General features: G+C 47.1%; 2 protein-coding genes across 2 annotated transcripts in view; both read right to left on the bottom strand.

Moving 5' to 3' along the window:
- Positions 1–1,594: 1,594 nt before the first annotated feature.
- Positions 1,595–12,458, bottom strand: LOC122103576 (angiotensin-converting enzyme-like protein Ace3). Its single transcript, XM_042674186.1, has 14 exons — positions 12,437–12,458; positions 11,987–12,123; positions 11,427–11,585; positions 11,156–11,243; positions 10,875–11,018; positions 10,002–10,193; positions 9,813–9,910; positions 9,554–9,726; positions 8,992–9,215; positions 8,693–8,837; positions 7,890–7,988; positions 7,370–7,492; positions 2,351–2,535; positions 1,595–1,935 (listed from the first exon to the last, which is right to left on the bottom strand). Exons 1-14 carry the CDS (start codon positions 12,456–12,458, stop codon positions 1,595–1,597), a joined length of 2,130 nt encoding a protein of 709 aa, XP_042530120.1.
- Positions 9,748–17,715, bottom strand: part of LOC122103272 (angiotensin-converting enzyme) — a 32,315-nt gene continuing 24,347 nt past the window's right edge. The window contains exons 26-27 of the transcript XR_006146731.1: positions 12,433–12,436; positions 9,748–9,758 (exon numbers count right to left, since the gene is read on the bottom strand). The gene's annotated coding sequence lies outside the window, so the exon portion shown is untranslated. The remainder of the gene's footprint in view (positions 9,759–12,432; positions 12,437–17,715) is intronic.

Genomic DNA, 17,715 nt, shown 5'->3' with positions numbered 1-17,715 from the left:
CCTGTACTGACTAGAGATCATACACAAGGCCATAATTTGTGGTATGTGTTCAAGCCCTTACAGAGCTTAGAGTTCATAATGGATATCACAACACTGAAAAATAGAAGTGACAAAGACATCAAACTATAGAGTCTGGGAATGGAGTAGGAAGTGCTTGGACTCAGCCAGATACAAGACATTTGGTAGAAATCGGGGTAGACTAAGGAAGTAGACCTCTGTCCCTTGAGCCCTGACTTCTGGGCTCAGATTTTTTTTTTTGGTCATGGGGCTTGAACTCTAGGCCTGGGCACTCTCCCTCAGCTCTTCAGGCTCTACCACTTGAGCTGCAGTGCCACTTCCAGTTTTCTGGTGGTTTATTGGAGATAAGAGTCTCACGGACTTTCCTGCCTGGGCTGGCTTTGAACTGTGATTCTTAGATCTCAGCCTCTTGAGTAGCTAAGACTACATGAGCCTCTGGCACTTGGCTTGGGCTCAGATTCTTAATCTAGGGAATGCTGGCTTTGGCCACTTTACTAACCAACTTAACTGCCACCCTGGTACTTCGTGATTTCTGGCTTCCCCTGAGTTTCTATTCTTTGACAGGTACAAACTCCCCAGAAACCCCTGGAATCTCCATCCAGACTTGGTGAGTCTGAAAATATTAGCTGTAGCATCTGTGGCCAGAAGGCAAGCAAAAAAAAGGGGTTACAAAGGTTAGGGACACAAAACCTTCTTTCTTCCTTAGGCTTAGTCTTAGATCACTAATATCCTAAATATTCCCTCACTTTCCTCTCTGTGTTCCCCTCCTCCACAGAGTTTGGAAAGGTACTGTTTGCCCTGTCCTCACTCCCCAGGGCAACAAGCCAGGCAGCAGGTGTGTGTGTTGAACAAGGCCATCTCTAGAAGCTGAGTGGCTGGAGATGAGCTTTGTTTAAATATTAAAGAAGTCAATCATTAATCATGCCTGGCTCAGGGCCCAGCTACCCACTGTCTCCATTCAGAAGGGCCTGGGCTAGGGTAGGGAGAGTTATGGGCAGTTTTTGAGGTTACTTACATTTCAGGTGGCCAACAAAGAGCTTTTGGGGATTAGATTGTGAAGCTTTACATAGGGCAGACCAGAATATCAGTAGAGAAAGTGGGGGTAGAATGAGATACTAGCTTGTATACAGAGCAAAATGCTCATGAACTGGACACCAGTTCTACTTGAGGATATTTTATAAGGAGTCTGAAGCAGGGTCTTTTTTCCTAACTGGAACAGAAGATCCTTGGTTCCTGTAGCCAAACCACATAGCTAGATTCTTGGATATACCAAAGGTATGTGGAGAATTAGTTGTGGGCATGGCTTGTATTGGTTTGAAGGGACATAAGTCATTATAACCACGGTTGCTAAGCCTCTACTGGGACAGGGGACTGGCCTGGAACCCAGATCATCCTAAGAATTACATAGAGTTGGCCATTTGTGATTCTCACACAAGTTTGCAAACATACAGTCAATATGTACCCAGATCTGCAGCACCTGAGCCCAGTCATAGCTGGGCCCTATTCCTAAAGACAATCTACTCTTTGTCTCTGTTACCCTCCTCCACCTTCTCCAGCTCACCAGTCTCAATAGTGACTAGTCCATTTCCCATAGAAGGTTGCTGTTTTGCTGTGTGATGATCCAAACGATCAGGCAGATGGAGCATATCAGCAGGATGAAGCAGAGGCCTAGTAGGATCCACTGTCCTCGGGCAACCATGCTGGGCTCCATGGGTCTACCCAGGAAGTAAGCCTGGTTGGCAGGTGCCTTGGAATCCTGGTTTGGTGACTCTTTTTCCAGGGAGTACAGCCTGGCAGCCAGCCCCAGGACTATCAGGAACAAGAGGCAGCTCAGAACCAACAGCAACCACTGCCCGAAGTTGGCTCTGTCAGGCTTCAGCCTTGTAGCCAAGAAATTCACTTTGTTTATGTTTCTTCCTGTGGAAGACAGGAGAGCTTTACAGGGCAGCCAGGCCTGGGGATGAGGGGTGGGGATGTATTCTGAGGTCTCCTGTGGCTCTCAGAAAGAATTTGACTGGCATTACCTTAAAATGAGGAGAAAGTAGAGGAGAGTAGGTGAAAGATAGCCAGGTGCTTGCCCTCTACTGAGATGCAGCTTGGCAAGTCTAGCCGGACCGTACAAGAAAGTAACTGAGCAGGGGATGGGCATGGACTGTGTTATTGGCTGAAGCTGTACCAGGCTTTGGTACAGACATGCAGTTGCTATACTGTGCTATCTTAGGTCAGGCCAGAAGTTAGGGCTAGACTGGGGCAGGGGCTGATTTAGGGCAAGGCAGGCAAGAGTGGGACCTGAGGCTACATCAGAGGTGGGATTAGGGACACGTTATCCAACCTTCAAAAGAACAGGTGAAGTCTGGCCAGCCCAAGACCTCCCCCTGCTGCACGTTCTCATTCACTAGCCAGTTCAGCAGTGGCTTGAAATAGGTCATGAGGGCCTTCGAAGACACCTTAGACTTCCCGGTCAGCTTTTTTAGAACCTCTGGCCAAGGCCTGCTGGAACCCAGTTTCAAGACATTCCTGAGGGAGTAGAGGCAGTTGTAAGGTTGTGTAGGGGCCAGGGCAGGAGCAGCTGCTGGACCCCTTACTATACCTAACCTTGGCCCTAGGGCTTTGCCAGCCAGGATCTTCCCACAGAGCTCAATATACTGGATATAATCACCATCTTTAAAATTTTTCTTTTCTTTTATTTTGGTGCAGGTACAGGGGCTTGAACTTAAGTCTGGGTACTGTCCCTTACCTTTTTTTTTCTCTCAGAGCTAGACCTCTACCACTTGAGCCACAACTCCACTTTAGGCTTTTTGTTGGTTAATTGGAGAGAGGAGTTTCATGGGCTTTCCTGGCCCTGATGGCTTGGAATCATGATCCTCAGGTCTCAGTCTCCTAAATACCTAGGATTACAGGGTATGAGCCACTGGGCAGTCAGCCCAATCACTACCTTTGAAATAACAAGTCTCACTTCACTTTGACTCTCAGCTTTGTCTTTTAGAAGTTGTGGTACCTGGGCAAATAACCTGTTTGAGCCTCAGTTTCCATCTCCATAAAATGCAGATATCAGTGCGTTCCACATAGAGTGGCTATAACACTAACTGTGGCTGATGATTATCAGCACTACTGGAATTATTATTTACTTAGGCTCAAATAAATACCTCATCTGAACTACTGTGTCCTCTATGCTCAGTGCTTGTAGGTAGGTAGGTAGGTAGGTAGAGGAAGCCATTTGGCCTATCCTGGCCTCCCAAGGGAGTGTTTAGAAAGATTCAAGGGTATAGGAGGAACTCTGTGTACCACCTGTAGTACTGCATAAATGTTAGCTGTCTCCAGTCAACCCTAGTGCTCAGTGGCAATAGCCTACTGTACTCATACTGAGGATACAGGGTGAGCCAAAGCTAGATCCCCAGGCTCCACCCTGCCAGCCTCCCTACCACGCAGCAGTGTGCAGGTATTGATTTCTCTCAGTCATTTCCTTGATCTGACCAGGAGAGAATTGATGCCTATAAGTATAGAGTTCACTACGGCGCTGGTGGGGAGAGGGAGTGGGAGAAGGGAAGGGAAGGGTGGGGTGGGGGAGGAGGAGGTCTGGATTAACAGGGCCTAAGTTCTAAAGCTGGCAATGCTACTTATGGACTGTATAACCTCAGGTACATCAGTCTGTTTCTTTGTTGGTAAAAACCTGACTTCTTGGTGAGTATCTGTTCATCAAGGGTGAGGATTAGATCATTTAATGACCACTTTGTATCTTGTCAAGACCTATACACATCTCTTGATAAACAACTGGAGCCAGGTATCATTGTATACACTGGTAATCACAGCTACTTAGAAGCATAAGGTAGAAGGATTGAAAAATATGAGGCCAGGGCTGGGAAGGTGGCTCAGTGGTAGAGCACTTGCCTTGCATGCCTGAGGCCCTGGGTTCGATTCCTTAGCACCACATAAGCAAAAAGAAAAAAGCCGGAAGTGGTGCTGTGGCTCAAGTGGTAGAGCACTAGCCTTGAGCTGAAGAGCTGAGGGACAGCACCCAGGCCCAGAGTTCAGGCCCCATGACCAGACCCCCCCCAAAAAAAAAAGAAAAAGAAAAATATGAGGCCAGTCTGGCTACCTAGTGAGTTTGAGACTAGCCTGGGTAATATAGTGATACCTACCTTAAAACAAAAACAAAAGAAATAAACTGGCAATGAATGAGGTAGGAGAAATGAAAGGTCAGCAGATCCTTGGTAGCAACTACTGGACAAGAATTTCTCGGAGAAATTAAGGCAAAGAATCATCAAGATTGAAAGAAAAGGGCTATGGCATGTCTTCAGTAGTAGAGCTCTTGCCTGGCATGCTTGAGGCCCTGGCTCAATCCCCAGTACTGCACCAAAATAAATATTACTACTACTATTATTTGTGCTTGTTCAGGGCCTGGGTGCTGTCTCTGAGCTCTTTTGCTCAGAGCTAGTGCTTGCTCTACCACTTAAGCCACAGCTACTTCTGGCCTTTTGGAGATAAGCACCTCATAGACTTTCTGGTCTGGACTGGCTTCAAACCTCAATCCTCAGAGCTAGGATTATAGGTGCAAGCTACCAGCTCCTGCCCCCTAAAATATTAGTTTTGAACATAGCAAAACCAAAAATATTAGTTTTGAACATAGCAAACCAAAACTTGAGGTATGAGATCCAATGCTGGTTCCTGAGTAACAACAGTAAGAAATCTTGCTATGTAACTCAGGAACTGAAGCTGCTTCTGCTTTGGCTTCTCAAATACTGGGATTACAGGTATGGGCCACCACACCTGGCTGGACAAACAGTTTTAACTACTGAACCTCTATCTCCTAGAAATGGTACTACAGCTGATACTCAGCTGCTGATACACAGGAGGCCGAGATCTGAGGATCTTGGATTGAAGTCAATGTGGGTAGACAATCTGAGAGATTTTCAATTAAACAGCAAAAAGCCAAAAGTACAGGTATGGCTCAAGTGGTAGAACACCAACCTTGAAAAACCCAAGTAAGAACACAAGGCCCTGAGTTTTAAAGCCCCCCAAAATTAAAAAAAAAATTAAATACACTTTAAAAAATTGCTGGGCCAAGCCGGGCGCTGGTGGCTCACGCCTGTAATCCTAGCTACTCAGGAGGCTGAGATCTGAGGATCGCGGTTCAAAGCCAGCCCGGGCAGGAGAGACCGTGAGACTCCTATCTCCAATAAACCACCAGAAAACCGGAAGTGGCGCTGTAGCTCAAGTGGTAGAGCGCTCGCCTTGAGCTGAAGAGCTGAGGGACAGCGCCCAGGCCCAGCGTTCAAGCCCCACGACCGACAAAAAAAAAAAAAAAAAAAAAAAAAAAAATTGCTGGGCCCTGGTGGCTCAAATGTATAATCTGAGCTACTCAAAAGGCTGAGATGTAAGGATTGCAATTTGAGGCCGGCTTAGACAGAAAAGTTTTTGTGAGGTTCCTATCTCCAGTTAACCATCAAAGAGCTGAAAGTGGAGTGGTAGAGTGGTAGAATGTTGGCCTTGAGCAAAAGAAGGTAAGGGACATCACTCAGGCCGTAAATTTAAGCCCCAGTACCTGCACACAAAAACAAACAAATAAATACAATTAAAATTAAGTTGGTGTGAAGAAAACAAGAAGTCTATTGCTTATATGCCTGACTCTGATCTGGGGCTAGAGTTCTCTTCTTGGTATGGTGTTCCACTGCCTCACCTCCACCTTGTCTGCTGGACCTCATAACCCTCTTTGCATATGCACTAAAGTCCTTCCCTACAGGTGCAGCTCCTGTCCAAGTAACATATAATTTATTTCATGGTTCACTGCCCCCTGCTGGACCCAAAGAAGCTGGTCAGCACTGGTACAAGTAAACAGTTGTTGAATGGCAGTCAGCTGAAACATGAAGAGAGCAGAGAGCGCCTTTGTGTTCAATACATTAAAAAATAGCCCAAAGCTAAGCAGTCAGTTATCTCATATGCAGAAGCTAGACCTAAAATACCTGGGGATGTGATCAATTATATGGGACTTTAGGTATTCTCGCATAGTGAGACCAAAGAAGGTTACTCTTAGTGGGGGAACACAAAGGTGCAATGCCTACGTGTCTCTGATCATATCAAATAATATTGATCAAAATTATAAAAAAACTAGACAGGAAAAAAGATAGTCATTTCAGGAGCTAAGCTCCAGGGGACCTGACTTCATCTTGCCTGGTGATTGTTGACAAACTGCATAAAAGGATCATATACACTTATTAAGTATATAAGGGAAGTAAATGTGGTGAAGCCCTGTAAGCCCAGCATTCAGGAGCTTCAGGCTATATAGACACTATCTAGAAAAAATAAAATAAACTGCAAGCCAGACACTAGTGGCTCATATCTGTAGTCCCAGCTACTCAGGAGACTGCTATATGAGGACAGAGAAAAGTTATTTGCCATTAATCAGCAAAAAAGCTGGGCTGGAGGTATAGGCTTAAGCTATAAACAAAAATGCTAAAAAATAAAAAAGAGCACTAGGCTCTGAGTTTAAGCCTTGGCGCCAACCAGCACAAAAATAGATGCAAAGGCCAGGTGCTGGTAGCCTATACCTATAATTTTAGCTCTGCAGGAGGCTGAGATCTGAGTATCATAGTTTGAAGTCAGCCCAGGCAGGAAAGTCCATGAGACTCTTATCTCTAATAAACTACCATACATACCCAAAAATGCTAGAAGTGGAGATGTGGCTCAAATAGAAGAGCACTAGCTTTGAGCAAAAAGAAGCGTAGGAGCCAGGTGCTGGTGGCTCATACCTGTAATCCGAACTACTCAGGAGGCTGAGACCTAAGGATCACAGTTCAAAGCCAGCCTGGGGAAAGAGAGTCCATGAGACTCTTTTCTCCAATTAACCACCAGAAAACCAGAAGTGGAGCTGTGGCTCAAATTGGCAGAGCACTGGCCTTGAGCAAAAGAGCTTAGGGACAGCACCCAGGCCCTGAGTTCAAGCCTCAGAACCAGCACCAAAATAAAAATAATCAAACAAGCAAATAAATGCAAAGGATAGTAAATTATGTGACACTGCTATTCCTCTGTGATACAGAAATAAAACTCAAGGTGACTTTGATCAATTAGGAGAATGGACATACTGAAGTTAGTAGAAGTCAAGGGGTAGGGAGAAAATAACTGAAAGGATTCTGCATCTCAATCATTGATTCAGTAGGTCTAGGTCTGACCTTACCCAGCTCTGTATCCTTCCACTGATAGACACAATGGTGTGAAAGAAAATGTGCTTTGAATTCAAAAGTTCTACGTCCTGAGTATGACTTTGCTCCTTGCTTCATCAATAACACTCAATCACATAATCTCTCTAGCCTTCAGTTTCATCATTTGTGACAACATGACAAATGAGGACACTTACTCCAGGATATCCCCAGCTATCTTGGAGTTATAGATGTTACAGTGGTGCAGTGGGCCCGAATGGCCTGAAGCCTTGCACAGTGCTTCATGGAACTGGAACTGGAGCAACAGGCTGAGGAAGTACCTGGGTAGAGGAATGTGAGAGCAGGCTGGGCGGTCGGGACTGGGAGTGGGAAGTTTGGGGCCAGGTAGCTCCCACATGCAGTGGCCACAGGAGCCCATGTGAGCAGCCACCATTTGTGTGGAGGTTTTTTGGGCAAGCCTCCACCTTAAACTGGCTGGCTCTAGAATCTTCCTCTTTCTGAAACAGCAGCAACCCAGGGGCAGTAGGGATGTTATAAAATATTTCCACCAGCTCTGCCCTCTGCACAGGCTATGATGGCAAAGCTCAAAGATTCTAAGACATGCCTTTCTGAAGGTTCTGTAACCCCTGGGAAGAGGTGGGCAGGGGTACAGGAAGTCCCCACATTTCCCAAGTTCAACTCCCAGAGCTGGCTCTTCTGATAGGGCCAGACCTTTACCGTATGTAGGGCACATTGGCAGAAACATGGAACTTGGCACCAGGGTCAAAGTCCTCCTCTGACCGAGGAATGGGGGGGCACAGGCCCTGGTACTTCAACCTAGTGGGAGAGAGACAGGGGCTTGACTGTGGACCCTGGTGATCAGTATTCTGTTCTTGGAGAAGCTCAATTACAATCATGGCAGGAACTTCCTAGCCACCTGGGGAAGCAGGTGTAGGCCCTCCCAGGGATCATTTTTCACAGATGACAGTGAAGCCTAGAGAAGTTAAGAGCCCTGTTCAGTGCTGGTGCCAGGTTCATAATAAAGTTTCATGGTTGGCTCCTGCTGGCTCTATATACTACAGTATGGACATTTTTTTTCTTTTTCTTTTAATCAGTCTTAGGGCTTGAACTCAGGGCCTGGGTGTGGCCTTGAGCTCTATTGTTCAAGGCTGGTTCTCTACCATTTTGAGCCACAGCTCTACTTCTAGTCTTCTGGAGATAAGAGTCTCAAAGACTTTTTTGCTCGGCTGACTTTGAACCACAATCCTCAGATCTCAGCCTCCTGAGTAGCTAGAGTTAGAGGCATGAGCCACCAGTGTCTGGCTCTCGGGTGCTTTTTTGTTTTGTGCTTGCTTTCAGAATGTGGCTATAGTCTTGGGTTGAATAAAATTTGTATTGTTTTAAGTGATGGCAAATAGCCGACAGTGCTCAGAGCATCCCCAGGCCTCTAGGTCACCAACATTACAACCCTGCTGACACAAGTCCCGCCTCCAGCAAGGATGGGGTTGAGGAGAAGAATCCAAGCCAGCTTCCTTCCCCACCTGAGGTTCCACCACTCTTGGTTGTAGGCATCCTTCTGGATGGTGCCATCAAAAACTCTCCAGCGAAACAGGTCGACCAGGTAGCTGAAGGGGATGAAGGCAATCTTCTCCAGAGCAATACCCATCATGAAGTTGATCTCCTCCTCTGGGGATGGAGTCAGAGCAATCAGAAGATGGCTTCTGGATTTTCCCTTCCTTCAGCCTTCTATAAGGAGCTCTGGTTACCCCCCGTCCCCCAGGTCCTAGCTTCAGCTCCAGGCTTGGGCTGCCCTTCTGGTGTCCCCTTAATCCTTCATCACCTGGATCCTGGTGCTGGTGACTGAGAAGGCCTCTGTTGAGTAGGTACTTGTGGGAGGAGGCTGAAAGGGAGATCACCAACCCAACGGCCTCTTGAAAGGCTGGGTTGGCGCCTGCACGGAAGAGTATAGAGCGGTTCTGGTACTGCAAGAAGTACTGGATATGGCCCATCTGGTGGAAGATGGAGAGCAGGTCTTCTATGGTCACCTCAGTGCACTTCTTTATCCTAAGGTTAAAGGGCAGGGGTCAAGGAGCATGGGGATGCCCTGTAGGGGAAAGAGTGGTTTCTCTATTCAGGCTCCTTTAAGGAATTGGGGTGGATGGGCTGGAGACCAGAAAGGCCTTAGCTACTGTCCTTTCCCACATGTAAGCCCCCTAATCAAACAATGACCATGCCCACTGCTTCCACTCCCACCTTCCCTTTTATTCTCTTGGCTCTCATTCCCCTGGCCCTGCTCTCTCACTGCCCACTCTTTGCCTACATGGCCTACAGTCAGGCAGACAGCGAGGAACTAGAGGGGCCCCAGTGTGGTGCTAGCTGTAGACCATGCTGGCAGTGGGCACCTGAAATCATTGTCCTTGTAGAAGTTCCAGGCAGAGGCGTGGCACTCCACCTCCCGCCCATCTGTTGGTTTCTCCAGCATTGAGTTTTTCCAGAACTCATTTGGGATGGAGATCAGCCCCAAGGAGGTAAAGAACGTGTCAGCCTCTTGAAACATCTTCTCAGGCTTCCAGTGCTGTGATGAAGAAAGAGGTGGGTGCATGGGCACTGTGTGCCCAGGGATACTGAGTGGGTGGGGGCACCCCAAAGTGGAACACTGACCTGGCCTTTCATGATCTTTGTGACATCTTCTGGAGGCTTCTTGGGGTAGGGGAGGACCAGGTCTAGGATCTTGACCCAGGACTGAGCCCACATGTTCCCTGGAAGGGGAACGGGAAGGCTATAGGAGAAGGCGAGAACAGCTTCTTCTCTGACTGAGACTCCATCTCTGTTGCCAGCCTGGGCACTTACCAAGAAGGTGGGCAGGGATGGGCCCCCGCAAGTCGATGATATCGGGCCCATAGTGGCGGTAGAGGGAGCGGCGCACATAGGCATGCAGGTTCAGGTAAAGAGGCTTCAGCTCCTCAAAGAGGTCCTCTAGGTCATCCTCCAGGGTTTCAGACTCATACACGGCACGCCACATATCCCCCATGTCATCATAGCCTGGGACAGGAGAGGGGCCTCAAAAGGTGCTCACCTTGCAACCTTTCAGCCACAGCCTAGGTACCTTCTTAGTGAAATTCCTCAATCTCCCTGGTCTTTGAGGAAGGGATGGTAGCAAAATGGGACAGCTACCTCCTAAGGCTGGAGATTCCAGGCTGGAGCAGATTAATTAGTGCCAGCCCCCATCCAGACCTACAAGACTCTGTCCTCTCTCACTCTGACCCAAACTCTGTCTCATCCATAAGCCCTGCAGCCACCATAGGTTTCTTTTGGGTCCTTCAAAATCCCAGCTTCTTCCTGCTTCAGAGCTTCTCCACAGAGATGTTCTGTCACTTGTTTTCTGCTTGCTTGGCTCTTGCTCATCTTGGCATGGGTGTCAATGAGAGAAGCCTTCCCAGACCACATACCCAAAATGGCTTGCTCCACATTTCCTCCTTCAATGGCTGCTGTGACATCATCCCCATTGGCATTAGAGATTATTATAGACATCACTGTAGGTAAGCAAGTCCTTCTACTTCCATCTCCTCATAAACTTCCCCAGAAGACAGCACACAGCAGCTACTCTGTCAGTACATAGCCCAGCTCATGCTTTCCGGGGAACTACCTCTGCTCGAGTTCTCTGCAAACTTAACTTTGCCCCTTTCCTTAGGCATTGCCAAGGAACATATCCAGGCTACTCACCATTGAGACTTGCAGCCTTGTTGCTGAGATAAACGTAGCGCCCAAAGATAGGGCGGAGCTGGCGACCCACAGCATCGTGCCAGCCCTGCCAGGCCCACAGCAGTTCCTTCTCATCCCTAGAGGTCGCCATGATTTCTTCTAGGTCTGTGCCCAGAACAGAAGCCACATGGGACCCCCATGCCCACCTGCCTCTGCCCTCACCCACCCTGGGTTTCCCCCAGTGAGTGGAGAGGTTAGGAGGCCCATGAAGGGGGACAGGACTGGGGGCTGGGGGGACTCACCAGACTCTAGAGTCACGCAGGGCCCCTCACTCATGCACACCTGGCCCATACTGTATGCCGTCTCCATGTAGGCCAGAAGCTTGTTGTACTGGGGGAGTAGGTGTCACCCAGGGCAGGCCCGTGCCCTTGGCCCACCCCCAACACTAGCCCCGCCCAGCCAGGTGGACCTGAAGGAAGTCTCCCCCACCTCCCCTCAGGAAATTCTGGTTCTGCCCCACCAACCTCCCTCTGCCCCACACACTCTGGCTCCCCCGCCAGGCCTGTCCATCACCTCAAGGAGCTCGTCCTTGGGCAAGGCCGCCTTGTCTATGTTCTGCAGCTTACTCAACATGCGCTTCACGACCGGGTCTTGGAAGTGGTGAATGTTAAATAGGCGGGCCCGAGTGCCAAAGTATAACATGAACTGGGACCTCTCCATCTCCTTGTTCAGCTGCAAAGAGGGTCACTGTATTTGTTTTAGCAAGTTGGGGAAGTAAGTAAAGGCCCCACATTGAACTCTATAGGGCCATGCTGCTTCAAAACCAAAACCACCCCCCCCTCCCCCAAAGCCCACTTTAAGGGTCAAGTATCAGTGAAGATTTGCTAGAGGAAGCCTGGGTCTGTGAAAACCAGAAGAGAAGATTTACAAAGAAAAAGAAGCAAGAGATTCTTGTGCAAAGAAAAGCTTGAGACATCACAATGCTGGAGCTTGCTGCTCTCTTTGATTTGTGCCTTGGGGGCTTTACTCCTTTCTCTAGCTCTGGATGGGAGGCAGGAGGTGCAATCCCCAGCCATCAAGCCTCTTAAGAAGAGCAAGGGGTGGAGGGATGGAAGGGGGAAGTGGTAACACACCATCTCCTCCCGATTCGGCTTGGTAATGTTGGTGACATAGTTCCAACTGGCTTCCATGAACTGGTTGAACACAACCTGGGCTGTTTGCTCATAAAACTGCAGGAACAGCTTTGCCTCAGTCTCACTGTAGAACTGATCTGCAGAGAAAGGGATCATGTGGTCCTAGGGGGTGACCTGCCCCTGTCCCATCCCCTTAGTTGGTCCTATGGCCTTTGGGATCCCTGCCATACCAAATTTTCTATCATCCGCAGTCCTGATCCATGATAAGAGCTGCCCATAACAGAGGAGCACAAGTAGGGAAGGTCCAGGGCGAGTCCATCTTGTTCCCATGACCAAGAGAACAGCAGAGCTGGGGAAGGCTATGGACCAATCACGAGCCAGCTCCATATTGTGACATCAGGGGCCAAAGGATTGGCCATGGAATATTAGAACTAGAAAGTAACCACCCACCTTCTGGTATAAATGTCCCCATTTTACAGGTGAGGTTTACATGGTTTACATGGCTGGTTTACATGGCTAGCTAATGGCAGAGCTAAGAAGAGAACCCAGAGCTTTGGAATTTTAGGGCGGAATTTGTTCTATTCTACTTTGTTCCTTCTCCCTAGAGTTGGAACCACCCTTGGATGAGTGGGTAGGTGGAAAGAAGGATGGATAAATGAATAAATGGATGAATGGGTAGGTAGATGGGCAGAGAGATCAAGGGATGGATGCATAGATGGACAGACAGATGATGGATAGATAAATGTATGCATACACAGAACTGACATTTCTAGTCTTCAGACTCAGGAAACCCAGTCGTCTCCCCATGATTTTCTGCCTTGATCTCTTATGTTCAGATTTTTTTTGCCCCCCCCCCCCGCCAGTCCTGGGGGCCCGGGCACTCTTCTTGAGCTGCTTTTTTGCTCAAGGCTAGCACGCTACCACAGTGCCACTTCTAGCCTTTTCTGTTTCTGTGGTACTGAGAAATCAAACCCAGGATTTCATGCATGCTAGGCAAGCACTCTACCACTAAGCCACATTCTCAGCCCCCCTTTTCTCTCTTGTGGGTCATGTGAACATCCCAGTGTTATGAACTGCCCATAGTTTCAGATCTCTCCTTCCTTTCTCCTCCCTCACACCTGCTGCTTCAGGGTGTGTACAGTCAGGGCAAGCACAAAAGGTTGAGGGCTGGGTTGGGTGTGGAGAGGTATGGATGGGCATTCAGGCCATCCTGAGCCTGGTTTCAACACCAATCATAAGACTCAGCTCCATGTTTGGTGACTTCCCAGAACTCTGACACATATCATCTGGGGAGCCCAGCCCCATCTGCCATGGCCAGAGAGAGATAAACCAAATAACCCCCAAAACATGATCCTTGTAATGCTAGGCTTTCACATACAGAGCAAAGGAGGATATTCTTAGGAGAAGAAAGCAAAGGCACCATGTCTATGTGCATCTGATCATATAATATTCATTGAAATGAACTCCAGGAAATGGAAGCAAGAATTTCTTCCTCATTGCTGTTTTTGTTTTCATCTTGCTTGTTATCTGTCTTTGGGAGGGTAATGGAGAGCACAGAAATGGAAGGACAAAGGATGAACAAATGTAATAGTGGTACTCACTAGACATTATGTTGAAAATGAACTATACAACTTGTGGTGATGTGGGGGGGGGGGGGAACTGGGAGAGAGTAAGGGAAGGGGTGGCATTGTCCAAAAATAAATATACTTGTTACCTGACTTACATCACCATAACCCTTTTCTATCTTTACAATAACATCTTTATAATAACAATTTAAAAATTAATAAAAACATGATCCATGTAGTCAAATTAATTAATTATTATTGAGAATTGAATCCAGGGCCCCATGCTTACTAAGCAAACATTCTATAATTTGAAGTATGCTTCCAGCCATCAAAAATATATTTTAAAATTTAAGGGAGAAAAAAAGTCACTGATTCTGGTTAGTCTGATTGGCTGAGATCTCATTAAAGTCCTCCTCTTGCTTTCAACATATAGACATGTTTTATAAATTACAGAATTTTGAATGCCAGGCACAGTGTCTACTGTGCCTCTAATGCTAGGGAGATTGTGAGTTCAATATCAGTCTGGTCAACATAGTGAGGGGGGAAAAAACGTAGGACATTTTTATATATATGTGCTGGTCCTGGGGCTTGAACTCAGGGTCTAAGTGCTGTCCCTGAGCTTTTTTTTTATTCAAGGCTAGCACTCTAACATTTGAGCTACAGCTCCATTTCCAGCATTTTGGTGGCTAATTGGAGATGAGAGTCCTACAAACTTTCCTGGTAGGACTGATTTCAAATTGTGATCCTCAGATCTCAGCTTCCTAAGTAGTTAGGATTACAGGAATGAGTCACCAGTGCCTGGCCAAAATCTCTCTAGGTAGTTCAAGCTAGCCTTAAGCTTGTTATGCAGCTCAGGCTGGCCTAGTCATCTTGCCTTGGCTTCTGGAGTACAGGGAATACAGATGCATGTCACTATCCCTGTGAAATATAGGATTTTGAAAATACAAAAAGCATGTGGGTGCTACAGGCTCACACCTGTAATCCTAGCTACTCAGGAGGCTGAAATCTGAGGATTGTGGTTTGAAGCCAACTTGGGCAGAAAAGTCCTTGAGACTCTTATCTCTAATAAACTACCAGAAGCGGTGCTCTGGCTCAAGTCCTCAGGACTGGGGAAAAAAAGAAGAGAGAGAGAGAGAGAGAGAGAGAGAGGCAGAGCTGAGGTATAAAGGGAACTTTTCTGATGCTAGAGATGAACAGGCGGTGAGTGGAAGCACTGAGTGAGGCTGAAGCCTGGTGGCTTCCATCACACAAGCTGTTACAATGCCTGCACCCACAGAGCTGCAGCCTTGGTCCCTATGTGGAGCAGCTGGTCACTTCCTATAAGTGGAAGTAATGCCTCCATCATGCTGGGAGCCAGGAGATGCTTTGTTTTCCCCTGTGGAAATTTGTTTGTTTATTTATTTATTTTTGGGTCCGGTCATGGGCCTGAACTCTGGGCCTGGGTGCTGTCCCTCAGCTCTTCAGCTCAAGGCTAGCGCTCTACCACTTCAGCCAGAGCGCCACTTCCGGCTTTTTTCTTTTTGTTTATGTGGTGCTGAGGAATCGAACCCAGGGTCTCATGCATGCAAGGCAAGCGCTGTACCACTGAGCCACCTTCCTAGCCCTCCCCTGTGGAAATTTGAAAGAAAAAAGCAGATGTGTTGAGAACTCTGCAAAAGTCTGATACAACTGAGGATGGTTCATTAAGTCAAGCTTATTAAGTAGGAAAAAAAATAGTGTCAGGAGAGATAATGGCCATAACCAATTCCCTACTAAGCACTTTGTAGGTGTTAGGTATCATTAGGTGTCATTCAGCAACAGAATCTTGATAAATCCATCAAGTAGGTACTTCAATCAGATAAAGAGAGACTGAATTTTCTTACAGACAGCTACCAAATACTGAAGGTGGGATTTAAATCCACATGATCTGGCCCTAGAGCCTATGCTGAATTAGACTTTTGTTTTTCTTGTCCTGGGACTTGAACTCAGGGCTTGGGTGCTGTCTCTAAGCTTCTTTTTTTTTTTTTTTTTTTTTTTTGGGGGGGGGTGGTCTGGTCGTGGGCCTGAACTCTGGGCCTGGGCGCTGTCCCTCAGCTCTTCAGCTCAAGGCTAGCACTACCACTTGAGCCACAGTGCCACTTCCAGCTTTTTTTTTTCTTTTTGCTTATGTGGTGCTGAGGAATTGAACCCAGGGCCTCATGCATGCAAGGCAAGCGCTCTACCACTGAGCCACCTTCCCAGCCCTCTAAGCTTCTTTTGCTCAAGGGTAGCACTCTGGCCCTTGAGCCACAGCGCCACTTCCAGCTTTTTTGGTCGTTTATTGTAGTCTCACAGACTTTCCTGCCTAGGCTGACTTCAAACCCTGATCCTTAGATCTCAATCTACTGAGTAGCTAGGATTATAGGCCTGAGCTACCAGCACTTGGTTCAAATTAGACATATTGATGGGAACAGACAACACTGAGGAAAGACAGGTCTCATCAATAGAAAGGAACTTTATGTGAAACACAAAAATTAACTGGCTACTGGCTCACGCCTGTAATCCTAGCTACTTTGGAGGCTGAGATCTGATGATTTTGATTCAAAGCTGGTTCAATCAGGACAGTCCATGAGTCATCTCCAATTGACCAGCAAAAAAACAGAAGTAAAGCTGGTGGTAGAGCACCAGCTTTGAGTAAAAAAGGCTAAGGGACAGTGCCTAGGCCCTGAGGTCAAGTCCCAGGACTTGCACAAAAGGTAAAAGTGGGGGTTGGGAGGTGTAGAATAAAAGGCTGAAGGAAAAAGCAAAATTTATTTTTAAAAATTTTAGAAGAATCCAGGCACTGGTGGCATCCCAGTTACTCAGGAAGCAGAGATTTGAGCAGGAAAGTCCATGAGACTTTTATCTCCAATTAAGCACCAAAAAGCTGGAAGTGGAGCTGTAGCTCAAGTGATAGAGTGCTAGCCTTAAGAGAAAAAAGCTAAGGGATAATTCCCAGATGCTGAGTTCAAGACCCAGTATCAGCACACACACACACACACACACACACACACACCACACACACACACACGCGTGCACGCACACACGCACGCGTGCACGCGCGCGAGCACACACACACACACGAGTTAAAATGGAACTGAAGCATTAGTATTTGAAAGGCCCTGGGTTCAGTCCTTAATACTAGAAAGAAATTATATATCAAAAATACAACTCGGGGCTGGGAAGATGGCTCAGTGGTAGAGCACTTGCCTTGCATGCCTGAGGCACTGGGTTCGATTCCTCAGCACCACAGAAACAGAAAAAGCCAGAAGTGTGCTGTGGCTCAAGTGATGGAGTGATAGCCTTGAGCAAAGGGAGCTGAGGGACAGCGCCCAGGCCCTGAGTTCAAGCCCCAGGACTAGAAAAACAAACAAATAAAATAAAATAAATTGAAACATATCTTTGAAATGACAGGATCAGAATCTGTGAAGAGACAGACTTCCATGAAAACAGTAGATTTGAAAGAAACATGCTTTACATGGAAAACATGGCTAATTTAATTTTGAAAATTGAAAAAAAGAATGCACAAACCTATCAAAATAAAAATTCTTAGAAAGAAAGGAAAATTTGAAGAACCAAAACTTCAGTGGACAAGGATTAAGCCATAGGCTGAAAAGCAGAAGACACAGCTGGGGGAAAAAACATCTTGGTGCATGCACAGGTAAGAAACATGAGCAAGAATTAGGGGACAGAGGAGAAAACAGCTCCAAGCAGAGTCTGACTTAGCTGTGGGGCTCCAGGAAGAAATCAGTCCACCGGAAGTTCAGTGATAAACTTACTGCTTAAGAAAGTCCTCTGTTGGTTTGGGGAGAACACAGACTCCAGCTTTTCATCCAGTGTAGCCACCCAATTGCTCTGTCCCTACCCTCCTCCCTCCCCCATCCTCCTCTCTCTCTCTCTCTCTCTCTCTCTCTCAGGGTTGATCTTGGCCTGACTTTGCATCTCTTCAGTCTTTGTCTTGGGGAATGTAGTAGCATATGGAACATCTTGACAAGGGTGACAAGAATGCACTCATGGTGGTCTACCACTTGAGCCATACCTCCACTTCTGGTCTTTTGCTACAGATAAGGGTCTCAAACTTTTCGGCCCCAGCTGGGGCTTTGAATCATGATCCTCAGATCTCACCTTCCTGAATAAGGATTACAGTTATGAGTTATCAGCACCTGG

The sequence above is a fragment of the Dipodomys spectabilis genome, unplaced genomic scaffold (assembly GCF_019054845.1).
Source record: "Dipodomys spectabilis isolate Male_0828 unplaced genomic scaffold, ASM1905484v1 ptg000018l, whole genome shotgun sequence".
NCBI classification, from domain to species: Eukaryota; Metazoa; Chordata; class Mammalia; order Rodentia; family Heteromyidae; genus Dipodomys; species Dipodomys spectabilis.
Note: the sequence above shows the minus strand (reverse complement) of the source record. Positions and strands in the feature narration are given on the sequence as shown.

Bases quoted from the DNA above. Each gene is read 5' to 3' on its own strand.
- LOC122103576 (XM_042674186.1), bottom strand. From the start codon at position 12,458: ATGGGGACATTTATACCAGAAG. The intron at 11,586-11,986 runs GTGTGTTACCAC...CCCTCTTTGCAG, and splicing joins AGCCGAATCGGGAGGAGATG to CTGAACAAGGAGATGGAGAG. The intron at 9,911-10,001 runs GTAAGTGCCCAG...TTCCCCTTCCAG, and splicing joins CATCCCTGCCCACCTTCTTG to GGAACATGTGGGCTCAGTCC.